Below are 21,454 nucleotides of genomic sequence, written 5' to 3'. Positions count from 1 at the left end.
GAAGGCAGAAAACTTCAAACTGACGAGAAAGGAAATTCAAAGATGTAAAGAAAGCCAGAAGCTTGTTCCCAGAGCCGCGTAGTTCTGTAGAGACATCGGGGTAAATATAGGGACCCAGGAGGAAGTAAAGGAAATGATGTAAACGCTCTAATCTCTTTCAGAAAAGGATGTTTAAGGTTCTATTGTTAGGTCATTTAGCCTCCACTGTGGAGTAATTTTTCACTTCTTAAAACTGAAATCAGTAGTAAATGTTTGTAATTTACAAATTATACTGAATCAACACATATTGAGCATTAGCTTTGACAGTGTATGGGCGGGGCACTTGGGTAAGGCAGAAGCTTGGGGGTTAAATGTATACCCTTGGACTGTGACTGCCTAGGTTCCGTCGAGGGACACTTACTCGCTGTGAGACTGGAACGTTATAGTACAGTCGGCCCTCCGTAGCTGCGGGTTTCAAAGTCGAACCGCAGTTGGTGGAATCAGCGGATGCAGAACCCGCGGGTAAGGAGACTGTACTGTGCCTTTGTATATAGGGACCTTGAGCATCTGAGGATTTGGGTAAACTCGGGGCAAGGTGGGGGAAGGGGGCCTGGAACCGTGGATGCTGAGAGATCGACTCTACCTCTCTGCGCCCCAACTTCTTCATTTGCAAAGTGGAGATGTTCTTAATGATACCCAGCTCCCCTGGATTATTGTGAGGCTGATATCATTCATTCATTCAATAAGCATTTTTATTTAGTACTTTTGTGCCTCAGTGAAAAAACTTGACAAAAATCTCCAGCCTTTTGGAATTGACCTTATAATGTTTCTTAATTTTTTTAAATTTTTATTTATGTATTGGCCAAGCTGCGCAGCTTGTGGGATCTTAGTTCCCCAGCCAGGGATTGAACCTGCCGGGCAGTGAAAGTGCAGAGTCTTAACCACTGGACCGACAGGGAATTCCCTCTTGTGTTTTTTTATATTACCTGCAACATAGGAAGAGCTCAAAACATTAGCTGATGTGATTACACATATTATTTCATTTAGTGCCAGCAACAGCCATCCTCTCCCCTTTTCACAGATGAGGAAACTGAGGCTCAAAGAAATTGTGTCTAGCTTTAACAGGCAAAACCAGAACTAATGATATTTTGTATCTGCTGTATATTTAGAGGGATGTAGCCCTTAGCCCTTGTAACTAGAAAGCTGACTGCCCTCCCCTACAGAAAGCCTGAGAAAATCAAGTCCCTAGAAATATTTAAATTCCAGAGACTAATAGTGTCATTTCCTATTGCACATTGCTCTGGGGCTATCACTGAATTTTTAGAATATTTTGTTCCCAGTAAGGGTGGGAGCAACTTTATTTCTAAGCCAATCCTGGAGATTTGCCAGCATGTTTGAATAATGTCTACATATGAAAGTGTGTCTGGGTTCCCAACCAGGCATCCATCAAAGAATTGCCCTTTTTCACCTATGGGCCCTACCAAGGACTGGACCTTCCTCAAAGAGCAGGCATGTCTGTTTATAACAGGCTGTAGACTTGAAGCCTTGTAAAATGTAAATGAAGATTCACAAACACAAGGGATCAAACTGAAGCCAGCTGAAAACTGGGGGAGGGGGACAATTTTTTGTTGTTCCCTATGATGGCAGTTAAAAGAAGTCAACAATCATTGTAGTTCTCCTGGATGTTAAATGAGTCAAAAATTGGCTCCCAGGAAACATATTTGCAAACCTCTTAGGTACAGAGATTTTTTTTCTCTCTTGTTTTGAGCCCTTCACAGGTCTAGCACAGTCCCTTGTAGATAGGTAGTTGGTGTTCGGTGATGTTTATTTAGCAAATGCAGTACTTGATGTTAGAGAAACATCCTCTTCCAGAGGTGGTTTCTCTTTGAATGTTGACTTCTGTTTTCTGGATTAGAGATTAAGGGTTAGGCTGAGATTATTGTGTTCTGAATCCCAGATTTATACTGTTCGTACTTTTTTTTTTTTTCCTTTTAATAGGTTAGTGTGATCTCAACTCAAGAGAAAGGTGGGATATCATGGCATCTATCTGGGTAAGTAAAAATCAAGCCTTCATAGCACAGTAACTTATCTGAGTCAAATCAAAATACAGAAAATCAAAATACTAAGAAAAAATTTTATAAGTTGATAAAAGGTTTATGTGAAAAAATTAACATGCCCCAAAAGCTAGAGGATGTCTAAAAATAAGAAAATATTAAAATGTATTGTAAAGGTACATAGTTAAAATAATTTGTACTGACACCAAAGCAGGGAGGTCAATAATAGACAATAAATTATGTGATTTGGGAATTTATTATAAGAAAAAGACATATCAGAGAGGAGAAGATGGCTTATTCAATAAATGATGTTAAGGAAAACTTCTCACTGTTTCAGGGGAAAAAAAAATCTGTATTCCTTCTCCCTTCTTACATGAAACTAAATTTCAGATGGATAAAATACCGAAATGAAAAAGACAAAATATGGGTGAATTTTAAAAATAATCTTGGAGTGGGGAAGGCAGTTACAACCAAGATACAAACCGAAAGCCTAAAAGAAAAATATTGATCTATTGAATGAAACACAAATTTATAATTTATGATGGCACACAATATATTACTGGAGTCAGAAGACAACCCACAGAAAATAGGATTTGCAGCACATTTGACAAGAGTCTCATTTCATTAACATAAAAATAACTTCACTACATCAATAATAAAAATGAACTCGATGGAAAAATTTGTGAGGGATATGAATAGGATACAAAAAGAATTATAAATGTCCAACAAACATATGAAAAGGTGCTATACCTTACTGAGAAATAAAGAAATGTAAATAACACAATGAGAAATCATTTCTAAGTATTGGTAAAGGTGAAAAAAAATGTAAGAAGACCAGTGTTGCAGAGGATGTGGGCAAGATGGGCACTCTCATAGGAGAGTGAAGTTGGCACTCTTTGGGGATGGTATTTTGGCCATATCTGTCAGTGTTTAAATGCTCACCCTGTGTAACCCAGTAGTTCCACTTCTGGGTATTTATCATATAGATACACTTGCATAAGGTTGAAGAAATAAAGGCTGATGGGTATTCATTTGTACTAATGAAAATACACAGACTAAATGGCCATCCATGGGTTATGATATTTATCAATTGTAACTTATAGCCATTTTTATGTAATCATTTAAAAAATGAGAAGTCCGCTGTCTATGTATTGACAAAAATAATTCCAGAGATATATTAATCAAAAAAAAAAATCCTGGCTTCCCTGGTGGCGCAGTGGCTGAGAGTCTGCCTGCTGATGTAGGGGACACGGGTTCGTGCCCCGGTCCGGGAAGATCCCACATGCTGTGGAGCGTCTGGGGCCTGTGAGCCATGGCCACTGGGCCTGCACTCCGGAGCCTGTGCTCCGCAACGGGAGAGGCCACGGCAGTGAGAGGCCCGCGTACCACACACACACACACAAAAAATCCAGTTACAGAATAGTACATACAGAGTGATTCTGTTTTAGAGAAAGAAAAAAAGAAAAGAAAAAAATAGACACATAAAGACTGTATTACATGAAAACTTTCTGGAAAGGTGGAACTATGAGCAGGGGCACTTTCACTTTCAGTGCATCACCTTCTGTGCTCTGATTCTTTTTTTAAAATTTTTTTTCTTTTTTTTTTTGGGCCGTTCACATGGCATGTGGGATCTTAGTTCCCCAACCAGGGATCGAACCCGAGTCCCCTGCATTGGAAGCACAGATTCTTAACCACTGGACCACCAGGGAAGTCCCTCTGATTTTTTTTAATGATGAAAATACATTGTATTTTATAAGCGAGGGGCAGAGAGGCTTCAAGAATAACCCATATGGAGGCATGAGCAGGCCTTGTTAGGCGCGGTGTCGGTGTCGGTAGATGTGCTATTGTGAGGCTTTGCTTGGTCCCAGATTATTTTCTGTCACTGGCCAGTAGGCTGATCACCCCCTTTCCAGGTCTGAAATTCCTGCTGCTATTATGGATATCTAGTAGAGTCAGATGAAAAAAAATTTCATCTCTCCAAAAAATTAGTCTCCCTCTAGCCCTTGTCCGTTAGTGAATCGACATGGAATTAGTTGTTCAGGCTCTCCAGCTGACACCTTCCAAGTTATGGCACATTTCTGAAGGGCTGGGAGAGACCCAGGTGAGTGTGCGAGAGGGTGTATTTGTTTCCTACTGCTTCCATAAACAATCACCACACATTTAGCAACTTAAAACAATACCCCTTTATTATCTCCACACAGTTCTATATGTTAGAGCCCAAAATGGGTCTCATAGCACTAAGATCAAGGAGTTGGCAGGGCTGCATTCCTTTCTGAGACTTTGGGAAGAATCCACCTCTGAGCTTATTTAGGTTGTCGGCAAAATTTAGTTCTTTGCAGTTGTGAGACTGAGTGCCTTGCTGGCTGTCAGTGGGGGCTATCCTTATCTCCTGGAGGCCATTGCCAGTCCTTGTGTGTGGCCCCCTACATCTCAGAACAGCAGCGGTGCATGGAATCCTTCTCACGCTTGCAGTCTCTCTAGCTTGCCCTTCTGGGACATCTCTCTTCTGCCATCCTCTACTTCCTCCAGCTGGAGACAGTTCTCTGCTGTTAAGTGCTCACATTATTAGATAGGGCCCACCTGGGTAATCCAGGCTAATTTCCCTATTTTAAGGTTTGGAACCATAATTGCATCCTCAAAGTCCCTTTAGTCATGTAACATAACACATTCAAAGGGTCCAAGGATTACCGTGTGGACATTTTATTTGGGAGCCATTATTCTGCCCACCACAAGGGGATGGTAGCATTGGGCATCAGGCAGCAGGAAAGAAGGGATGGGAATAGACTAGAAAAGGGAAGCTGTGCTGTGGGCAGGAGGGGAGATTAGGGAGCTCGAGTGAAGAAAGAGGCCCTAGCCAGAGAGGGGCTCCTACTGCCTCGCTTTTTCTTTCCTATTTTCCTCCTGTCTCAAATTAAAGAACTAACATTTATGAGTGAGATATCTGAGAGCAAATATTAAAAACAACTCAGAGCTACTATGGAAAACAGTATGGTGGTTCCTCAACAAATTAAAAATAGAATTACCATATGATCCAGCAATCCCACTTCTAGATAAATATCCTAAGAATTGAAAGCAGGATCTTGAAGAGATATTTGCACACTTGTGTTCATAGCAGCATTATTCACAATAGCTAAAAGCTGGAAGCAACCCAAGTGTCCGTTGATGGACGAATAGATAAACAAAACGTGGGGTATGCATATTGTGGAATATTTAGCCTTTAAAAGGAAGGAAATTCTGACATATGCTGCAACATAGATGAACCCTGAGGACGTTATGCTAAGAGAAATAGGCCAGTAATAAGAAGACAAAATACTGTATGATTCCATTTATGTGAGGTATCTGAAGTAGTCAAATTCATAGAAGCAGAAAACAGAATTGTAGTTGCCAGGGTCTGTGGGGAGGGGGAAAGGGGAATTTGTTGCTTAATGGATATAGAGTTCTAGTTCCATACAATGAAAAAGTCAAGTTCTGGAGATCTGTTTTACAAAAATGTGAATATTCTCTCCGCTACTGAACTGTACACTTAAAAATGTTTAAAGTGGTAAATTTTATGTTACACATTTTTTTAACCACAATTTAGAAAACTCTCAGATTTCTGTAAATACTCTTATCACTGTTTTATCTGTTCTCTTTTTCCCGCTTAACACAAAAGCACATACACACCCAAACGCAGATGGGCAATCAGTCCATGCTTTTCTACAACATGGTTGATCATTTGTGTTTACCAGTGTATGGTGAGTTTATTAGAGTGATATGATCAAGAGGGAAGATTTCGGTTGCAATTTCAGTACATTACTGTTGGAGATGAAAGATTAGCTGGTTTCCTAGGTCTGTATATTCTATCTAGGAGTGTTGGAACCCTCTCATTGTTTCAGATGTTGCATTACTATTTCCTTTGTTAAAATTTTTGAATATGGTAGCCACACTTTTCGAAAGTTTGCATTACATAACTTTGCTTTTATGAAAGATCTATGTTAGTACAGGCACACATTGGAGACATTGCAGTTTGGTTCCAGACCACTGCAATAAAACAATTATCGCAATAAAGCAAGTCGCAAGAATTTTTTGGTTTCCCAGTGCATATAAAAGTTATGTTTTGGAAACCATGAAACTCCCAGAGGAAAACGTTGGCAGAACACTCTTTGACATGAATTGTAGCAATATTTTTTGGATCTGTCTCCTAAAGCAAAGGAAGTAAAAACAAAAATAAATAAATGGGATCTAATTAGGCTTAAAGTTTTTGCATAGCAAAGGAAACCATTGACAAAATGAAAAGGCGACCTACTGAATGTGAGGAAGTATTTGCTAATGATACGACCGATAAGGAGTTAATATCCAAAATATATCAACAACTCATACAACTCAACATCAAAAAAGCAAACAACCCAATTAAAATGTGGGCAGAAGACCTGAATAGACATTTTCCCAAAGAAGACATGCAGATGGCCACCAGACACGTGAAAAGATGCTCAACATCGTTAGTCATCAGAGAAATGCAAATTAAAACCACAATGAGATATCATCTCACACCTGTCAGAATGGCTGTCATAAAAAAATCTACAAACAATAAATGCTGGAGAGGGTGTGGAGAAAAGGGAACCCTCTTGCACTGTTGGTGGGAATGTAAATTGGTGCAGCGTCTGTGGAGAACAGTATGGAGGTTTCTCAAAAAACTTAAAACAGTTTAGTTTTGACCATATGACCCAGCAATTCCACTCCTGGATATATATCCAAAAAAACCCCAGAACACTAATTTGAAAAGATACATGCAGCCCAATGTTCATAGAAGCATTATTTACAATTGCCAAGATATGGAAACAACCTAAGCCATCAACAGAACAGATGAATGGATAAAGATGTGGGGTGTGTGTGTGGGTGTGGGTGTATATATATATATATATATACACACACACACACCCACACACACACACCCACACCCACACACACACACATACATACAATGGAATACTACTCAGCCATAAAAAGAATGAAATTGTGCTATTTGCAGCAACATGGATGGACCTGGAGGGCATTATACTGTGTGAAATGTCAGACAGAGACAAATAATGTATGATATCACATATGTGGAATCCAAAAATTCAACAAACTAGTAAATATAACAAAAGAGAAGGAGAGTCATAAGTATAGAGAACAAACTAGTGATTACCAGTGGTGGGGTACAATATAAGGGTAGGGCAGTAAAGAGTTACAAATTGTTAAGTATAAAATAAACTATAAGGATATATTGTAGAACATGGGGAATATAGCCGATAAAAAAGTTATGTTAACACTATACTGTAGTCTGTTGTGTAGAGTAGCACTGTCTAAAGGAACAATGTACATACTCTAATTTAAAAATGTTTTATTGATAAAAAATGCGAACCAGCATCTGAGCCTTCAGGGAGTCATAATCTTTTTTTGCAATAGTAACATCAAAGATCACTGCACACAGATCACCATAACAAATATAGTAATAATGAAAAAGTTTGAAATATTGCTGGAATTACCAAAATACGACACAGAGACACGAAACGAGCAAATGCTGTTGGAAGAATGGCGCTGATACACTTGCTTGATGTAGGGTTGTCACAAACCTTCAGTTTGTAAAAACACAGTATCTGCAAAGCAAAATGAAGTGCAATAAAGACATGATATGCCTGTACCTGTTTTTGGTAACTGAAAGAAATCCAAAGAGGATTTTTGCTTTTATGCCGTCAATGTATTAAAGTAGGTCTTTCTTAAAACTGAAGTGGCATAAAATGAACTTTTGAAAATCTGGGGTATTACCCTTGGCTTTACACCATTTCAGCTTATGGAAAGTTTCATAGAGATGCTCTGCATTAAGATAACGGGGGAAACCTGTGTATCTCTGTTCAGGCTTGGCTTCTACTACTTCACTCCTGATGAGAGGGCCTGGTATCTTATCAGTTTGTACTCTTTGAACTCAAGGTCTTTGTCACATGTTGCCTTTACATCTATAGCAAGCACTCAGGCAACACACAAATGAGAATGTCTTGGAACATTTTTAGTAAGATACCATAGCAGTATTTTTCCTATGTGTGCCTTCTACAAGGCTGGCTTTCTCATAGGAATACTCTGAGCTCTTTGCTCCTTGGTCAATTCCTAACTTACTTTTACAGAATAGTAATGAATGCAATAACTATTTGAACCCTCAAATTAATATTTTTATTATGCTACTAAAATTTTTCAACATTAGCTCATAATCACTATAATCATGAACTGTTGTAACATCCGAACTAACTATATACTGTTCCTTCCCCATTCCAAATGCTAATTTGCAAAATGAGGAAGGGGAACATAGAAAGACTCTGGAACCAAGGGATAAAAGAAACTTTATCAAAATATAACTGCCTGTTAACATGAAGGAGTTCATCCAAAGGGTAGCTAAACAATGAAAGCAGCGTGTACCTAGTGCAATGGGCTCTACCGGAGCAGAAAGAAGACCATCCAGCCACAACCCCAGTTCTACTTTTCATGACTCTCTAATTGATTAAAAGGCAAACTCTTGAATGTGACCTTGAGCAAATTACTTAGTCTCTTGCTATGTCTGTTTCCTCATCTGTAAAATAAGTGTAATAACAGTACCTACGTCATCTAGGCTTTGAAGGCATTCAGTCAGTTCATGTGAAATGCATGAACAGTACCTGGCATGTAGTAAGCACTCAGTAGATGTAATCATTATCATTTCGGTATATTAGCTTTTTTCTAAAAACGTATTCCTTGATACTTAATATCCCTGCAACTGTTTTAGTGAAGAAGCTTCTGCCTGTTTCCTGGGCCTGGTTTTAGTACACATCAACAGCATCCTCCTCCCCATTGGAATGATTCTCTCAGGGCCCTCTGAAACCAATGGATTTTCCCCAAATAGATGTTTTCTGACCACGCCTATTTTTAGTATTTTCTTGCATTTATGTATGTATATATATATATATATATATATATATATATATATATATATACTATGACTATTTTTTAGAGGAGTTTTAGGTTCACAGCAAAATTAAGAGGAGGGTACAGAGGTTCCCCATGTGCCCTCTGTCTCCCACACATGCATGGCCTCCCCCATTGTCAACATCCCCCACCAGAGGGATTCATTTGTTGCAATTGATGAACCTACACTGGCACATCTTTATCACCCAAAGTCCACAGTTTACATTACAGTTCACTCTTGGTGTTTTAAAGGCATTCTGTGGGTTTGGATGCTTATATGTATTTAAAGATAATGCCCTGTCCTCACTCCCAGTGGCTGGACTGCGGTACAATTCTGACACTACCTAGGACTAGCATCAGACTCCACAGGTTTAAGGGCTCAAGCCTCACTTCAGACACCAGCGGCAGGTCTCAGAGTCACCTGCTCTTCTGACCCAGGGGCTATAAATTAGGAGGTTTCCATGACCCTGATCAGTAAGTCTCTAGAACACCTCATAGAATTCACTGAAAGTGCTATACTTACCATTACAGTTTTTATTATAAAACCTACACATAGAGCAAACTCTGGAAAGGCCCTGGATGCAGAGCTTCCAAGCCCTCTCCCCGTGGAGTCAGGGCACCTCACCTTTCCTGCACATCAGTGTGTTCACCAGCCAGGGAGCTTCTCTGAGCCTCGGCATCCAGAGCTTTTTCTGGAGTTTCATTGCGTAGCCGTGACTGATTAAGTCACTGGCCATGATTGAGTTCGGTCTCCATTCCCCTTGCGTTCCCAAAGTGCCAACCCTCTAATCACATGGCTGGGTCTTTTTAGTAACCAGCCTGATGCTGCAGCTATCTCATGGCCCACCATGACTCACCTCATTAGCACAGTAAAGACAATCCCTTCGCTCAGTAAATTCCAGTGGCTTTTGAAGCTCTGTGCCTGGAACCTAAGTCAAAGATCAGATACATCTTTATTATCCCATAAACATATACCTTACATCAAGGCTGCAGAGAGTTTTCAAAACGTCATATTCCTGTATTTTTTACTAAAATGCTGTCAGCACTAAGGTACTGGTTATCTTAGGCTGATTGGAGGAAGCTCTGATTGGAAGTTACATCTTTAATCACAAGTAAGACTGGGGGAAGTGAGTTAATGTTTTGTAATAGATACAGATTGGCAGGCAGGGTCACTCAAAACATGGGGTCCATGAAGAAATACAAAAAGGGATGCTTGATGGAGGAAAGGTTGGGGAAGGTTTATCTAAGGTGGAAACTTGCTAATAGGAGAAGCTACCCCATCACAATAAGTCCTTGGTGAGAATTAGAGAGCACAGCTTCCCTTCCCCACCCCATCCTTCCTCTCTTTCCTGGGAACAAGGTTGGTGTAGTTTGACACATGAGGATACAATGTTCCCATTTCTGCAGAGGAAGGACCCCAGTGGTAGGGCTCCCAGGAAAGGTGCAGTGTGCTAACGTGCCGGGAATTTTGGGAAGGCAGTGCCTTTCAAATTCTGCCCCATGGATGACATCAGCCCCGGGCATTTGGATGTTTTTGGTACTGGGTACAAAGGATTTGTAAGAGCCCCATCCACTTTCATATTTCTTGCTTTGGTGGGACATACAGCTAGACCTTCCTTTCCTAGTGTGTTTGCTCTTCCCGACCATGCAAAATTTTTTTTTTTTTAACATCTTTATTGGGGTATAATTGCTTTACAATGGTATGTTAGTTTCTGCTTTATAACAAAGTGAATCAGTTATACCTATACATATGTTCCCATATGCCTTCCCTCTTGCATCTCCCTCCCTCCCACCCTCCCTATCCCACCCCTCCAGGCTGTCACAAAGAACCGAGCCAATATCCCTGTGCCATGCGGCTGCTTCCCACTAGATATCTACCTTACGTTTGTTAGTGTGTATATGTCCATGACTCTCTCTCGCCCTGTCACAGCTCACCCTTCCCCCCCCCGCATATCCTCAAGTCCGTTCTCCAGTAGGTCTGCGTCTTTATTCCTGTCTTACCCCTAGGTTCTTCATGACATTTTTTTCCCTTAAATTCCATATATATGTGTTAGCATACGGTATTTGTCTCTCTCTTTCTGACTTAATTCACTCTGTATGACAGACTCTAGGTCTATCCACCTCATTACAAATAGCTCAATTTCGTTTCTTTTTATGGCTGAGTAATATTCCATTGTATATATGTGCCACATCTTCTTTATCCATTCATCCGATGATGGACACTTAGGTTGTTTCCATCTCCGGGCTATTGTAACTACAGCTGCAATGAACATTTTGGTACATGACTCTTTTTGAATTATGGTTTTCTCATGGTGTATGCCCAGTAGTGGGATTGCTGGGTCATATGGTAGTTCTATTTGTAGTTTTTTAAGGAACCTCCATACTGTTCTCCATAGTGGCTGAACCAATTCACATTCCCACCAGCAGTGCAAGAGTGTTCCCTTTTCTCCACACCCTCTCCAGCATTTATTGTTTCTAGATTTTTTGATGATGGCCATTCTGACTGGTGTGAGATGATATCTCATTGTAGTTTTGATTTGCATTTCTCTAATGATTAATGATGTTGAGCATTCTTTCATGTGTTTGTTGGCAGTCTGTATATCTTCTTTGGAGAAATGTCTATTTAGGTCTTCTGCCCATTTTTGGATTGGGTTGTTTGTTTTTTTGTTATTGAGCTGCATGAGCTGCTTGTAGATTTTGGAGATTAATCCTTTGTCAGTTGCTTCATTTGCAAATATTTTCTCCCATTCTGAGGGTTGTCTTTTGGTCTTGTTTATGGTTTCCTTTGCTGTGCAAAAGCTTTGAAGTTTCATTAGGTCCCATTTTTTTTTTTTCTGTTTTTATTTCCATTTCTCTAGGAGGTGGGTCAAAAAGGATCTTGCTGTGATTTATGTCATAGAGTGTTCTGCCTATGTTTTCCTCTAAGAGTTTGATAGTTTCTGGCCTTACATTTAGGTCTTTAATCCATTTTGAGCTTATTTTTGTGTATGGTGTTAGGGAGTGATCTAATCTCATACTTTTACATGTAGCTATCCAGTTTTCCCAGCACCACTTATTGAAGAGACTGTCCTTTCTCCACTGTACATTCCTGCCACCTTTATCAAAGATAAGGTGTCCATATCTTATCTTTGTGTGTGGGTTTATCTCTGGGCTTTCTATCCTGTTCCATTGATCTATCTTTCTGTTTTTGTGCCAGTACCATACTGTCTTGATTACTGTAGCTTTGTAGTATAGTCTGAAGTCAGGGAGCCTGATTCCTCCAGCTCCTTTTTTCGTTCTCAAGATTGCTTTGGCTATTCGAGGTCTTTTGTGTTTCCGTACAAATTGCGAAATTTTTTGTTCTAGTTCTGTGAAAAATGCCAGTGGTAGTTTGATAGGGATTGCATTGAATCTATAGATTGCTTTGGGTAGTAGAGTCATTTTCACTATGCTGATTCTTCCAATCCAAGAACATGATATATCTCTCCATCTATTTGTATCATCTTTAATTTCTTTCATCAGTGTCTTATAATTTTCTGCATACAGGTCTTTTGTCTCCTTAGGTAGGTTTATTCCTAGATATTTTATTCTTTTTGTTGCAATGGTAAATGGGAGTGTTTTCTTGATTTCACTTTCAGATTTTTCATCATTAGTATATAGGAATGCCAGAGATTTCTGTGCATTAATTTTGTATCCTGCTACTTTACCAAATTCATTGATTAGCTCTAGTAGTTTTCTGGTAGCATCTTTAGGATTCTCTATGTATAGTATCATGTCATCTGCAAACAGTGACAGCTTTACTTCTTCTTTTCCGATTTGGATTCCTTTTATTTCCTTTTCTTCTCTGATTGCTGTGGCTAAAACTTCCAAAACTATGTTGAATAAGAGTGGTGAGAGAGGGCAACCTTGTCTTGTTCCTGATCTTAGTGGAAATGCTTTCAGTTTTTCACCATTGAGGATGATGTTTGCTGTGGGCTTGTCATATATGGCCTTTATTCTGTTGAGGAAAGTTCCCTCTATGCCTACTTTCTGCAGGGTTTTTATCATAAATGGGTGTTGAATTTTGTCAAAAGCTTTCTCTGCATCTATTGAGATGATCGTATGGTTTTTCTCCTTCAATTTGTTAATATGGTTTATCACATTGATAGATTTGCATATATTGAAGAATCCTTGCATTCCTGGGATAAACCCCACTTGATCATGGTGTATGATCCTTTTAATGTGCTGTTGGATTCTGTTTGCTAGTATTTTGTGCAGGATTTTTGCATCTATGTTCATCAGTGATATTGGCCTGTAGTTTTCTTTCTTTGTGACATCCTTGCCTGGTTTTGGTATCAAGGTGATGGTGGCCTCGTAGAAGGAATTTGGGAGTGTTCCTCCTTCTGCTATATTTTGGAAGATTTTGAGAAGGATAGGTGTTAGCTCTTCTCTAAATGTTTGATAGAATTCGCCTGTGGAGCCATCTGGTCCTGGGCTTTTGTTTGTTGGAAGATTTTTAATCACAGTTTCAATTTCAGTGCTTGTGATTGGTCTGTTCATATTTTCTATTTCTTCCTGATTCAGTCTTGGCATGTTGTGCATTTCTAAGAATTTGTCCATTTCTTCCAGATTGTCCATTTTATTGGCATAGAGTTGCTTGTAGTAATCTCTCATGATCTTTTTATTTCTGCAGTGTCAGTTGTTACTTCTCCTTTTTCATTTCTGATTCTATTGATTTGAGTCTTCTCCCTTTTTTTCTTGATGAGTCTGGCTAGTGGCTTATCTATTTTGTTTATCTTCTCAAAGAACCAGCTTTTAGTTTTATTGATCTTTGCTATTGTTTCCTTCATTTCTTTTTCATTTATTTCTGATCTGATGTTTATGATTTCTTTCCTTCTGCTAGCTTTGGGGGCTTTTTGTTCTTCTTTCTCTAATCGCTTGAGGTGCAAGGTTAGGTTGCTTATTCGAGATGTTTCCTGCTTCTTAAGGTGGGCTTTTATTGCTATAAACTTCCCCCTTAGAACTGCTTTTGCTGCATCCCATAGGTTTTGGGTCGTTGTGTCTCCATTGTCATTTGTTTCTAGGTATTTTTTTATGTACTCTTTGATTTTTTCAGTGATCACTTCATTATTAAGTAGTGTATTGTTTAGCCTCCATGTGTTTGTAATTTTTACAGATCTTTTCCTGTAATTGATATCTAGTCTCATGGCGTTGTGGTCGGAAAAGATACTTGATACAATTTCAATTTTCTTAAATTTACCAAGGCCTGATTTGTGACCCAAGATATGATCTATCCTGGAGAGTGTTCCATGAGCACTTGAGAAAAATGTGTATTCTGTTGTTTTTGGATGGAGTGTCCTAGAAATATCAATTAAGTCCATCTTGTTTAATGTATCATTTAAAGCTTGTGTTTCCTTATTTATTTTCATTTTGGATGATCTGTCCATTGGTGAAAGTGGGGTGTTAAAGTCCCCTACTATGAATGTGTTACTGTCGATTTCCCCTTTTATGGCTGTTAGTATTTGCCTTATGTATTGAGGTGCTCCTATGCTGGGTGCATAAATATTTACAATTGTTATATCTTCTTCTTGGATCGATCCCTTGATCATTATGTAGTGACCTTCTTTGTCTCTTTTAATAGTCCTTATTCCGACCATGCAAATTTAAACTGCGTATGGAGAAGGCACCTGTGTTACATGCATGTGGATGTGCTGAACTTCTTCTGTGGTCTCCCTCCTGTCTACTGCATCTCAGGGCTGGATGATCTGGCGTATAACTATTTTCATGGAAATGGACTTTTCACATCCCAAGCAGTAAAGGCATCATGCCCGATTAGGTACTTTCGACATGATCGTAACTTCCTATTTGGTGTGTGTTTCAAACCACGGTTCCTGAAGCTTCTTTAGGTAAATACTGGCACTCAGAGAGTTTCACAAATGGTCCTCTGCAGGAAGTTAATGAAAAACAGGTTAGACCTGGATTTCAAATCAAAACATTTAGAGCTTTGTTTTAGGACAAACCCTGGAAAGAAATACCATACAATCTGAGTGAAAAGAGAGAGGCTTCCTGGGAATGAACAGAATGAACATTAAAGGGCTGCTCTTTGCCACTCCCTGACCCAAGCTTAACCACCAAGGAGGGAGGGTCCCTCTTTTATATTTAATTATAATAAAAAGTGTAATTTGACAATCTAACTTGTTGCTGTTGAAAACGTTTTAGATTGAGAGCAAGGAATGTGAAGAGGAGAAGGTATCATTTGACTCTCTTGAAAGTCTATTTTTTTTTTTTTTTGGTGGATGCAAAGCAGTTAGAAAAAATAAGTATTTTAGAGTACTGAGAAATAAGATTAATACAGAGGTCTCACATGAATTAAGAGAGTCAAAAGGGTAGAAAATTCTCAAGTCTGCCCCTTCCTCGATTCTCAGATCTTTGCTTCTTTCATCTTCAACTATTTGTGTTTGAGTAAATACCTCGCCTAGGTTCTGGAGGCATGTTTAAATAAGAGTAGTGACAGTCTCATGTGAACAGGATTTACAAAAGGTGAAGAGTGCATTTGTCAGATTTTTGAGATATGGCATGGAGCTCTGAAAAGTCTGGTAATGGCATTTGAGAATTATCAAAGAAAACAAGACCCAGAACAAGAAAGCGTTTTGTACTCATTTATTCATGCAGCAAATATTTACTAAGCATCTACTATGTGCCAGATACTCTTTTAGGCTCAGAGGATACAGCAGGGAAAGAGAAATAAAAAAGCGTGGAGCTTACATGCCTCTGATTTTATTAGGGAAGAGAACTAATAAACAAAGAAATAAGTGTATAGTATATTAAGTCAGTTTTCAGTACTCTGGAGAAGGGCAGAGGTGGAGAATGAGAGGGATAGGGTACATTATTTTCTGCTCAGGTAGGTGAGCAGAAGTCAACATGGAGTGAGGGAGTGAGCTGGGAAGATATTTGGGGGAAGACCATCCAGGCAGAGGGAACAGCAGGTATAAAGCCCTGAGGCAGAAGAGCAATGAGAAAACCCCAGTGAAGTGATAGGAGGGGGACAAGGACATTTGGGGGAGCATTATAATTATCTTCTTTTGTTACTTCAGGGTCCTCCAAGGGCCACAAAGAATCCCTCTAGTCCTGACAGCCTTTGCATGAACTGTAGGAGTTTCCACTGTCTAGGTTTACTTTACATTAGGAAATATTTTTAAATCTGTAGCAACTTGTTAGCATTAACAACAAACATACTCATACGAAATCCATGAAACGGTGCATTTTAACATCATACCACATGAGCATTAATGACTTGGGTCATCGATGCAAGAAATCTTCTTCCCAGGATGTTACAAACAGTAAATGGTCCTGATCTTAGCCCCTCTCAGGTGGATCCGTATTCCCATAGAAGTGAAGTGGGAGGAGAGGGAGTGTCACCACTGTACTCCCCAAATCCTGCCAAGCCAGTCACCATTCCCCAGCCAAGAAGATGTGATGAAGCCAGATTTCTCACTTCAGTGAGCCAAGTTCCCTGTATCTTCCACGGTTAGAGTGAAGGTCCCTTAAATGCAGGTGTCTCCCCCGTAAGATGAAGTTAGAGATGCACAGAGCTGAGGCAAGAATAGTCTTCAACTCTCTGTGGCCCTTGGCCGAGAGGAGAATTTGGTCATGAAGTCTTAGCTAAGTTAAGCTCCTGACTTTGCTTGTGGTACAAAAAAATAATTCTCAGACACTGGTGCTCTGTGACTCCAAAGAAGATGAATACAGCTTATTTATAATCTGCCGCAAACAAATAATGAAAATGATTCTGAGAAAGAAGTTTGTGTTGATGAAGTCTTTTCAGGGGCCCAGTGTTTCAAGCTCAATCCAGATAGTTGGGTTTGCTGCCTTTGACAGAGAAATGCTGAGTGCTTGGAGAGACAGGAAGGAAGATACAATGGAATCATTAGAAACATCCCAGGTGCACCAGGCATCCATCTGGGCTTGTGGAACCAGATTGAAAGACTTAGCATAGCTTGTGGTGCTGAAAGAGGTCATTTTATGTAGTCCGGACATCTTCCAAATCTCCCAAGATACAATGATCACTTTGATTTCTAGACTATCAATATTTGAAGGAAGCAACCTCATCAGACAGCCAATTGTCTAGTGTAGACCTCGGAGAAAGCCCACACCTTGGGATATCATTGTCTTGCTTCCATCTACTTCTATCATTCACAGTTATTAAGCCCCTAGCTGGAGGCTGAACACTGGGCTAGGAGCTGGGTGTACTGTGAGTAAAACAAAAGGTCTCTGCCCTCTGGAACTTTAATTTAGAGGAGGTGGAGACACAGATATAAACAGAGATATTGAGGAATGCTGAGTGCCCTAAGGGGGAAAGGGTGCTGAGACAGAATAACAGGAGAGGACCCTGTTAAGTCAGGGTCAATTGGCCCCGGGCAGACCTGTCAGAGAAGATGGCCCTTAATCAGAAGACTGAAGGTAGGAAAACATTCCAGCTAGAGGGAACAGCACAGACAAAGGCATGAAGATGAGAAAGAGATCACAGTAGATCAGCTGGAGTTTTGGAGAGCTGAAGTGGGATGGGCAAAGGGGAGAGTTGGCTCCAGGTGAGGGTGACAGGGAAGGTTGGGCCAGATGTTGCCGGGCTGGGTGGACAGGGCAAGGAGTTTGGACTTTATTGAATATCCAATGGGAGGTCAGAGAAGGGTGTCCAGTAGGAGAATGCCATGACCTGACTTAGATCTTTCACAGATCCCTGGGCTGCTAGAAGTTGTGGGAAATGGCTAGAGGTAGGCATAGAAGGACGCAGGAAGGGAGACTAGGGCAGATGTCCATGTCCAGGGGAGCAATGATGGTGACTTGGATGACAGGAGTGCCAAAGAAGGTGGGGAGAGGTGCACAGGAGATTCTTTTTTTTGAAGTAGTCTCATCAGGTCTTGCAGGTGATTGCATTTGGATGGAAAGAGAAGGAATTGAAGGAGACCCCCAGGTTTCTGGTGGTTGGTGGTGCCATTTAAAGGGATTGAAGAAGAAGAGCAAACTGGGGACGAGCACAGACAGTGGAGCCAGATTGCCTGGGTTCAAATCCTGGCTGTGCCACAGGCAAGTTATGTGACTATCAGCAAGCCTTTTAACTCTCGGTGCCTCAGTCTTCTACCCTGTAAGATGGGATCATAATAGGATGGGTTCTGAGGGTTAAATGAGCAAATATGTGTAAAGCACAAGTAAGTACCATGTAACTGATACATGGTAGAAGAAATCATTTTGAAAGGAAATAATGAGTTGATACATGAGATATAACCAGTGTTCAAAATAGAAGTCTGGGCTGTGAATACAGCTGTGGGAGTTGTCTGCGCATAGAAGGGGAAGTGGCAGAAATAACCCACAGCAGGAGTAGAGGGAAAGAAAAGAGAAAGACTTTCCATTTTAGAACCTACTTTATAGATGTCAGCCAAAGGGGAGGAGCCAACAAAGGAGAGGCCCAGGAGAGGTCTGGCTGGGTTAACCCTGAGTGACACATACTTCTAAGGAATCTGGGTTTCTCTTTATTATAATCTGAGTTTCATAGAAACACAACATAAATCTCTTGTTTGTCCCCATCTTCCCTAATTTCTGAATCATATTCGTCTTTCTACTCCAGCTCAACACCCTCAAGCTCAACACTGGAATGTTATCACATTCCAGTGCTCTGGCTCTGGGACTCCCCTGATGAAATCAGAACAGGAAAAGTTGGCAAGTGTGGGTATTTTCTCCTTTGAGTGAGCACAGGAAGAAATGCAGACATCTCCCTTGAACCTCTTTGATGCATGCAGACAAAGCCATAATGGCATTCTTGCTCCTGTCAGGCGTCCCTGAGGCTGCCAGTCCCTGCTGTCCCCACGCCCTGCTTCTCTTTACTGGCCCCAGGTGGAGAGCGAGCCTGCAGTGGTGATGGGAGCCTTCTGTCTGCAGTGATCACTGCCAGCCTGAGGGAAGAGAAAACGACGCTACCCTTTGCCCTGCAGGACCTGAGTGGTTACCAAGCCTTTTCTCTGGCTTCTTCCCTGCTGTATAGTTTCCTGGGGCTGCTGTAACAAAGTACCACAAACTGGGTGGTTTAAAACCAGAGAAATTTATTGTCTCACTGTTCTGGATGGTAGAAACCTGAAATCAAGGTGTTGGCAGGCCATGTTCCCTCTGAAACCTGTAGGGGATCCTTGCTCACCCCTTCCAGCTTCTGATTCTCTGGCAATCTTCGGTGCTTCTTTGCTGAGGCTGCACAACTCCAATCCTTGCTTTCACCTTCCCTTCACAATTTCCCTGTATGTCTCTGTCTTCACATGGCTGTCTACTAAGGACACCAATCATAGTGGATTAGGGGCCCATCCTTAGTTAAGACCTCACCTTAACTAATTATATTTGCCAAAACCTTATATCCAAATAGGTCATATTCTGAAGTACTATGGGTTAGGACTTCAACATTTCTTGAGGGGGAGGGGTGGGCACAATTCAACCCATGCCACCTGCCTCACTTGACCATATTTCATTTCAGGGCCTTTTAGAGTAGACTTTCTTTGGTTTTGAAAACCACTTTTTCCTGGAAAATTGAATAAGTTTTATATTTTCCAAGTTTTGATCCTTTTATTTATTTATTTTAGTCGACTCCATTTTTCCTTTTATCCTAAATCCTCCTGACCCAGCAGACTGTTTGGACACTGAGCAGAGAGTGATCATTTCTCCCTGGCTCTTCGAGAGTTCCTAAGTCCTGAAGGTTTATATGAGGCTCTGATGTGAAAGCTTAACTTTGGGACATGGCCTTTCCAGGGCTTTAGGAAGTGATGCGGGATTTGGCTTTGCCTCACCTTCGAAACGTATTCTTGCTCTGGAGTGTTTGGCCTTAAATATGTTCCTCGTCAGCAGGATTGGCACCCCGTGTTTTTCTCTTTCATCCATTCTTCTGAATATAAATGTTTGACTTCTTGCAAACGCAGTGCGCTTTCATGAAGAAATAAGAGACGACTGACTTTCCCGAGTCAAGGACAGACTGGCGTCTCTCAGGGGTAGTGGCAGACAGCTCCCCAGGCCTGGCTTGGCCACACCAGCGGCTTCAAGGTGTCATGGGCTATGACTGACATCTGAAGGATAGTTTTAGAGGGTCAGGGAAAGTTAAATAGGCATGAAGAAGAAAGATGCATCCTAGCCTAGTCATTAGGAGCAAAGACTGACAATTATCGCCTGTGAGAACTTGGGCGACAGCTTAGTCGTCATCTGCAAATAGGATTCATTATATCTGCTTTATCAGTTCACTGTGAGGACTGAATGAGCTAATGCAGGAAACGTGCTTAGCAAATAGTGAGTAGCAGCAATTGTTATTAATATAAAGAGCTCCTGTTGTTTCCCCCCTTTATTTGGACATTCCTTGCGGTAAATTTATTTTCCAACTGGTTTCAGGATCCTGTTCCCTTTGGGGGCATCTGAAGGTCAGGTTTGAGAGAAGAAAAGCAACTAAATGTGTTTAACGGATGTGGATGGAAATCTGATCAAACATGATTAAAAATAAAAAGACTTTGCCAAGTATTGGGCTTCCCTGGTGGCGCAGTGGTTGAGAGTCTGCCTGCCGATGCAGGGGACACGGGTTCGTGCCCCGGTCCGGGAAGATCCCACATGCCGCGGAGCGGCTGGGCCCGTGAGCCATGGCCGCTGAGCCTGCGCGTCCGGAGCCTGTGCTCCGCAACGGGAGAGGCCACAACAGTGAGAGGCCCGCGTACCACAAAAAAAAAAAAAAAAAAAAGACTTTGCCAAGTATTCATGTGATGTCCTGCACTAGCGCTGACACTTTGTTAGGGTAGTAGGGTTCATAGAAATAAACTAAGTCAAGTATTGATTAGTAATTTAAATGTCAAAGAATTAAGCCTGCAATGGAGCAGGCATTGCAAGCAGTTTGGTTTGGCCGTAAAAATGCCAACATTCCTGAAACAATGAGCTCATCATCAAATTCTTATTCCACGCCCACAAAAGAATCTATGACTTGTTTGCTCGATTTTTGTTTTGGTTTTCTGGGCAGCTAAGAACGAAATAGGGCAGTGATTCTCAAACACGTTAGTGCATTGGAATCCTCTGGAGGGCTTGTGAAAACCCGGATCCTGAATCTTAGCCCCAGAGTTGTTGATGCAGTAAGACTGTGGTGGGGCCTGAGAATTTGCTTTCTAATAAGTTCCCCGGTAATGCTGACGCTGCTGATCCAGGAACCACACTTTGAGAACCACTAATATGGAATTTCCTGAGGCCTTATGATGTGGTGGAGATCTCAAGGCATTTTAGTTACAAGGAAGTGGGTTCAAATTCTGGGGCTGTACTTAGTAGCAGAGTTACGTCAAGCAAATAATCTCTCTGAGATTCAGTTTCTTCCTTTTTTTTTTTTGTTTTTTTTGTTTTTTTTTGCGGTACGCGGGCCTCTCACTGTTGTGGCCTCTCCCGTTGGGGAGCACAGGCTCTGGACGTGTAGGCTCAGCGGCCATGGCTCACGGGCCCAGCCGCTCCGCGGCATGTGG

General features: G+C 41.0%; 1 protein-coding gene across 2 annotated transcripts in view; it reads left to right on the top strand.

The window, feature by feature from the left end:
• Window positions 1-21,454, top strand: part of ANXA3 (annexin A3) — a 57,720-nt gene that overhangs the window by 1,387 nt on the left and 34,879 nt on the right. For both annotated transcript variants that reach the window (XM_029235353.1, XM_029235352.1), the window contains exons 2-3: window positions 380-501; window positions 1,978-2,030. In XM_029235353.1, coding sequence (XP_029091186.1) covers window positions 2,016-2,030 — 15 coding nt within the window. In that variant the 5' untranslated portion in view covers window positions 380-501; window positions 1,978-2,015. The remainder of the gene's footprint in view (window positions 1-379; window positions 502-1,977; window positions 2,031-21,454) is intronic.

Source organism: Monodon monoceros, unplaced genomic scaffold (genome assembly GCF_005190385.1).
Source record: "Monodon monoceros isolate NGI ecotype Baffin Bay Population unplaced genomic scaffold, NGI_Narwhal_1 Super_Scaffold_20, whole genome shotgun sequence".
NCBI lineage: Eukaryota > Metazoa > Chordata > Mammalia > Artiodactyla > Monodontidae > Monodon > Monodon monoceros.
This window is presented reverse-complemented; position numbering and strand designations above follow the sequence as displayed.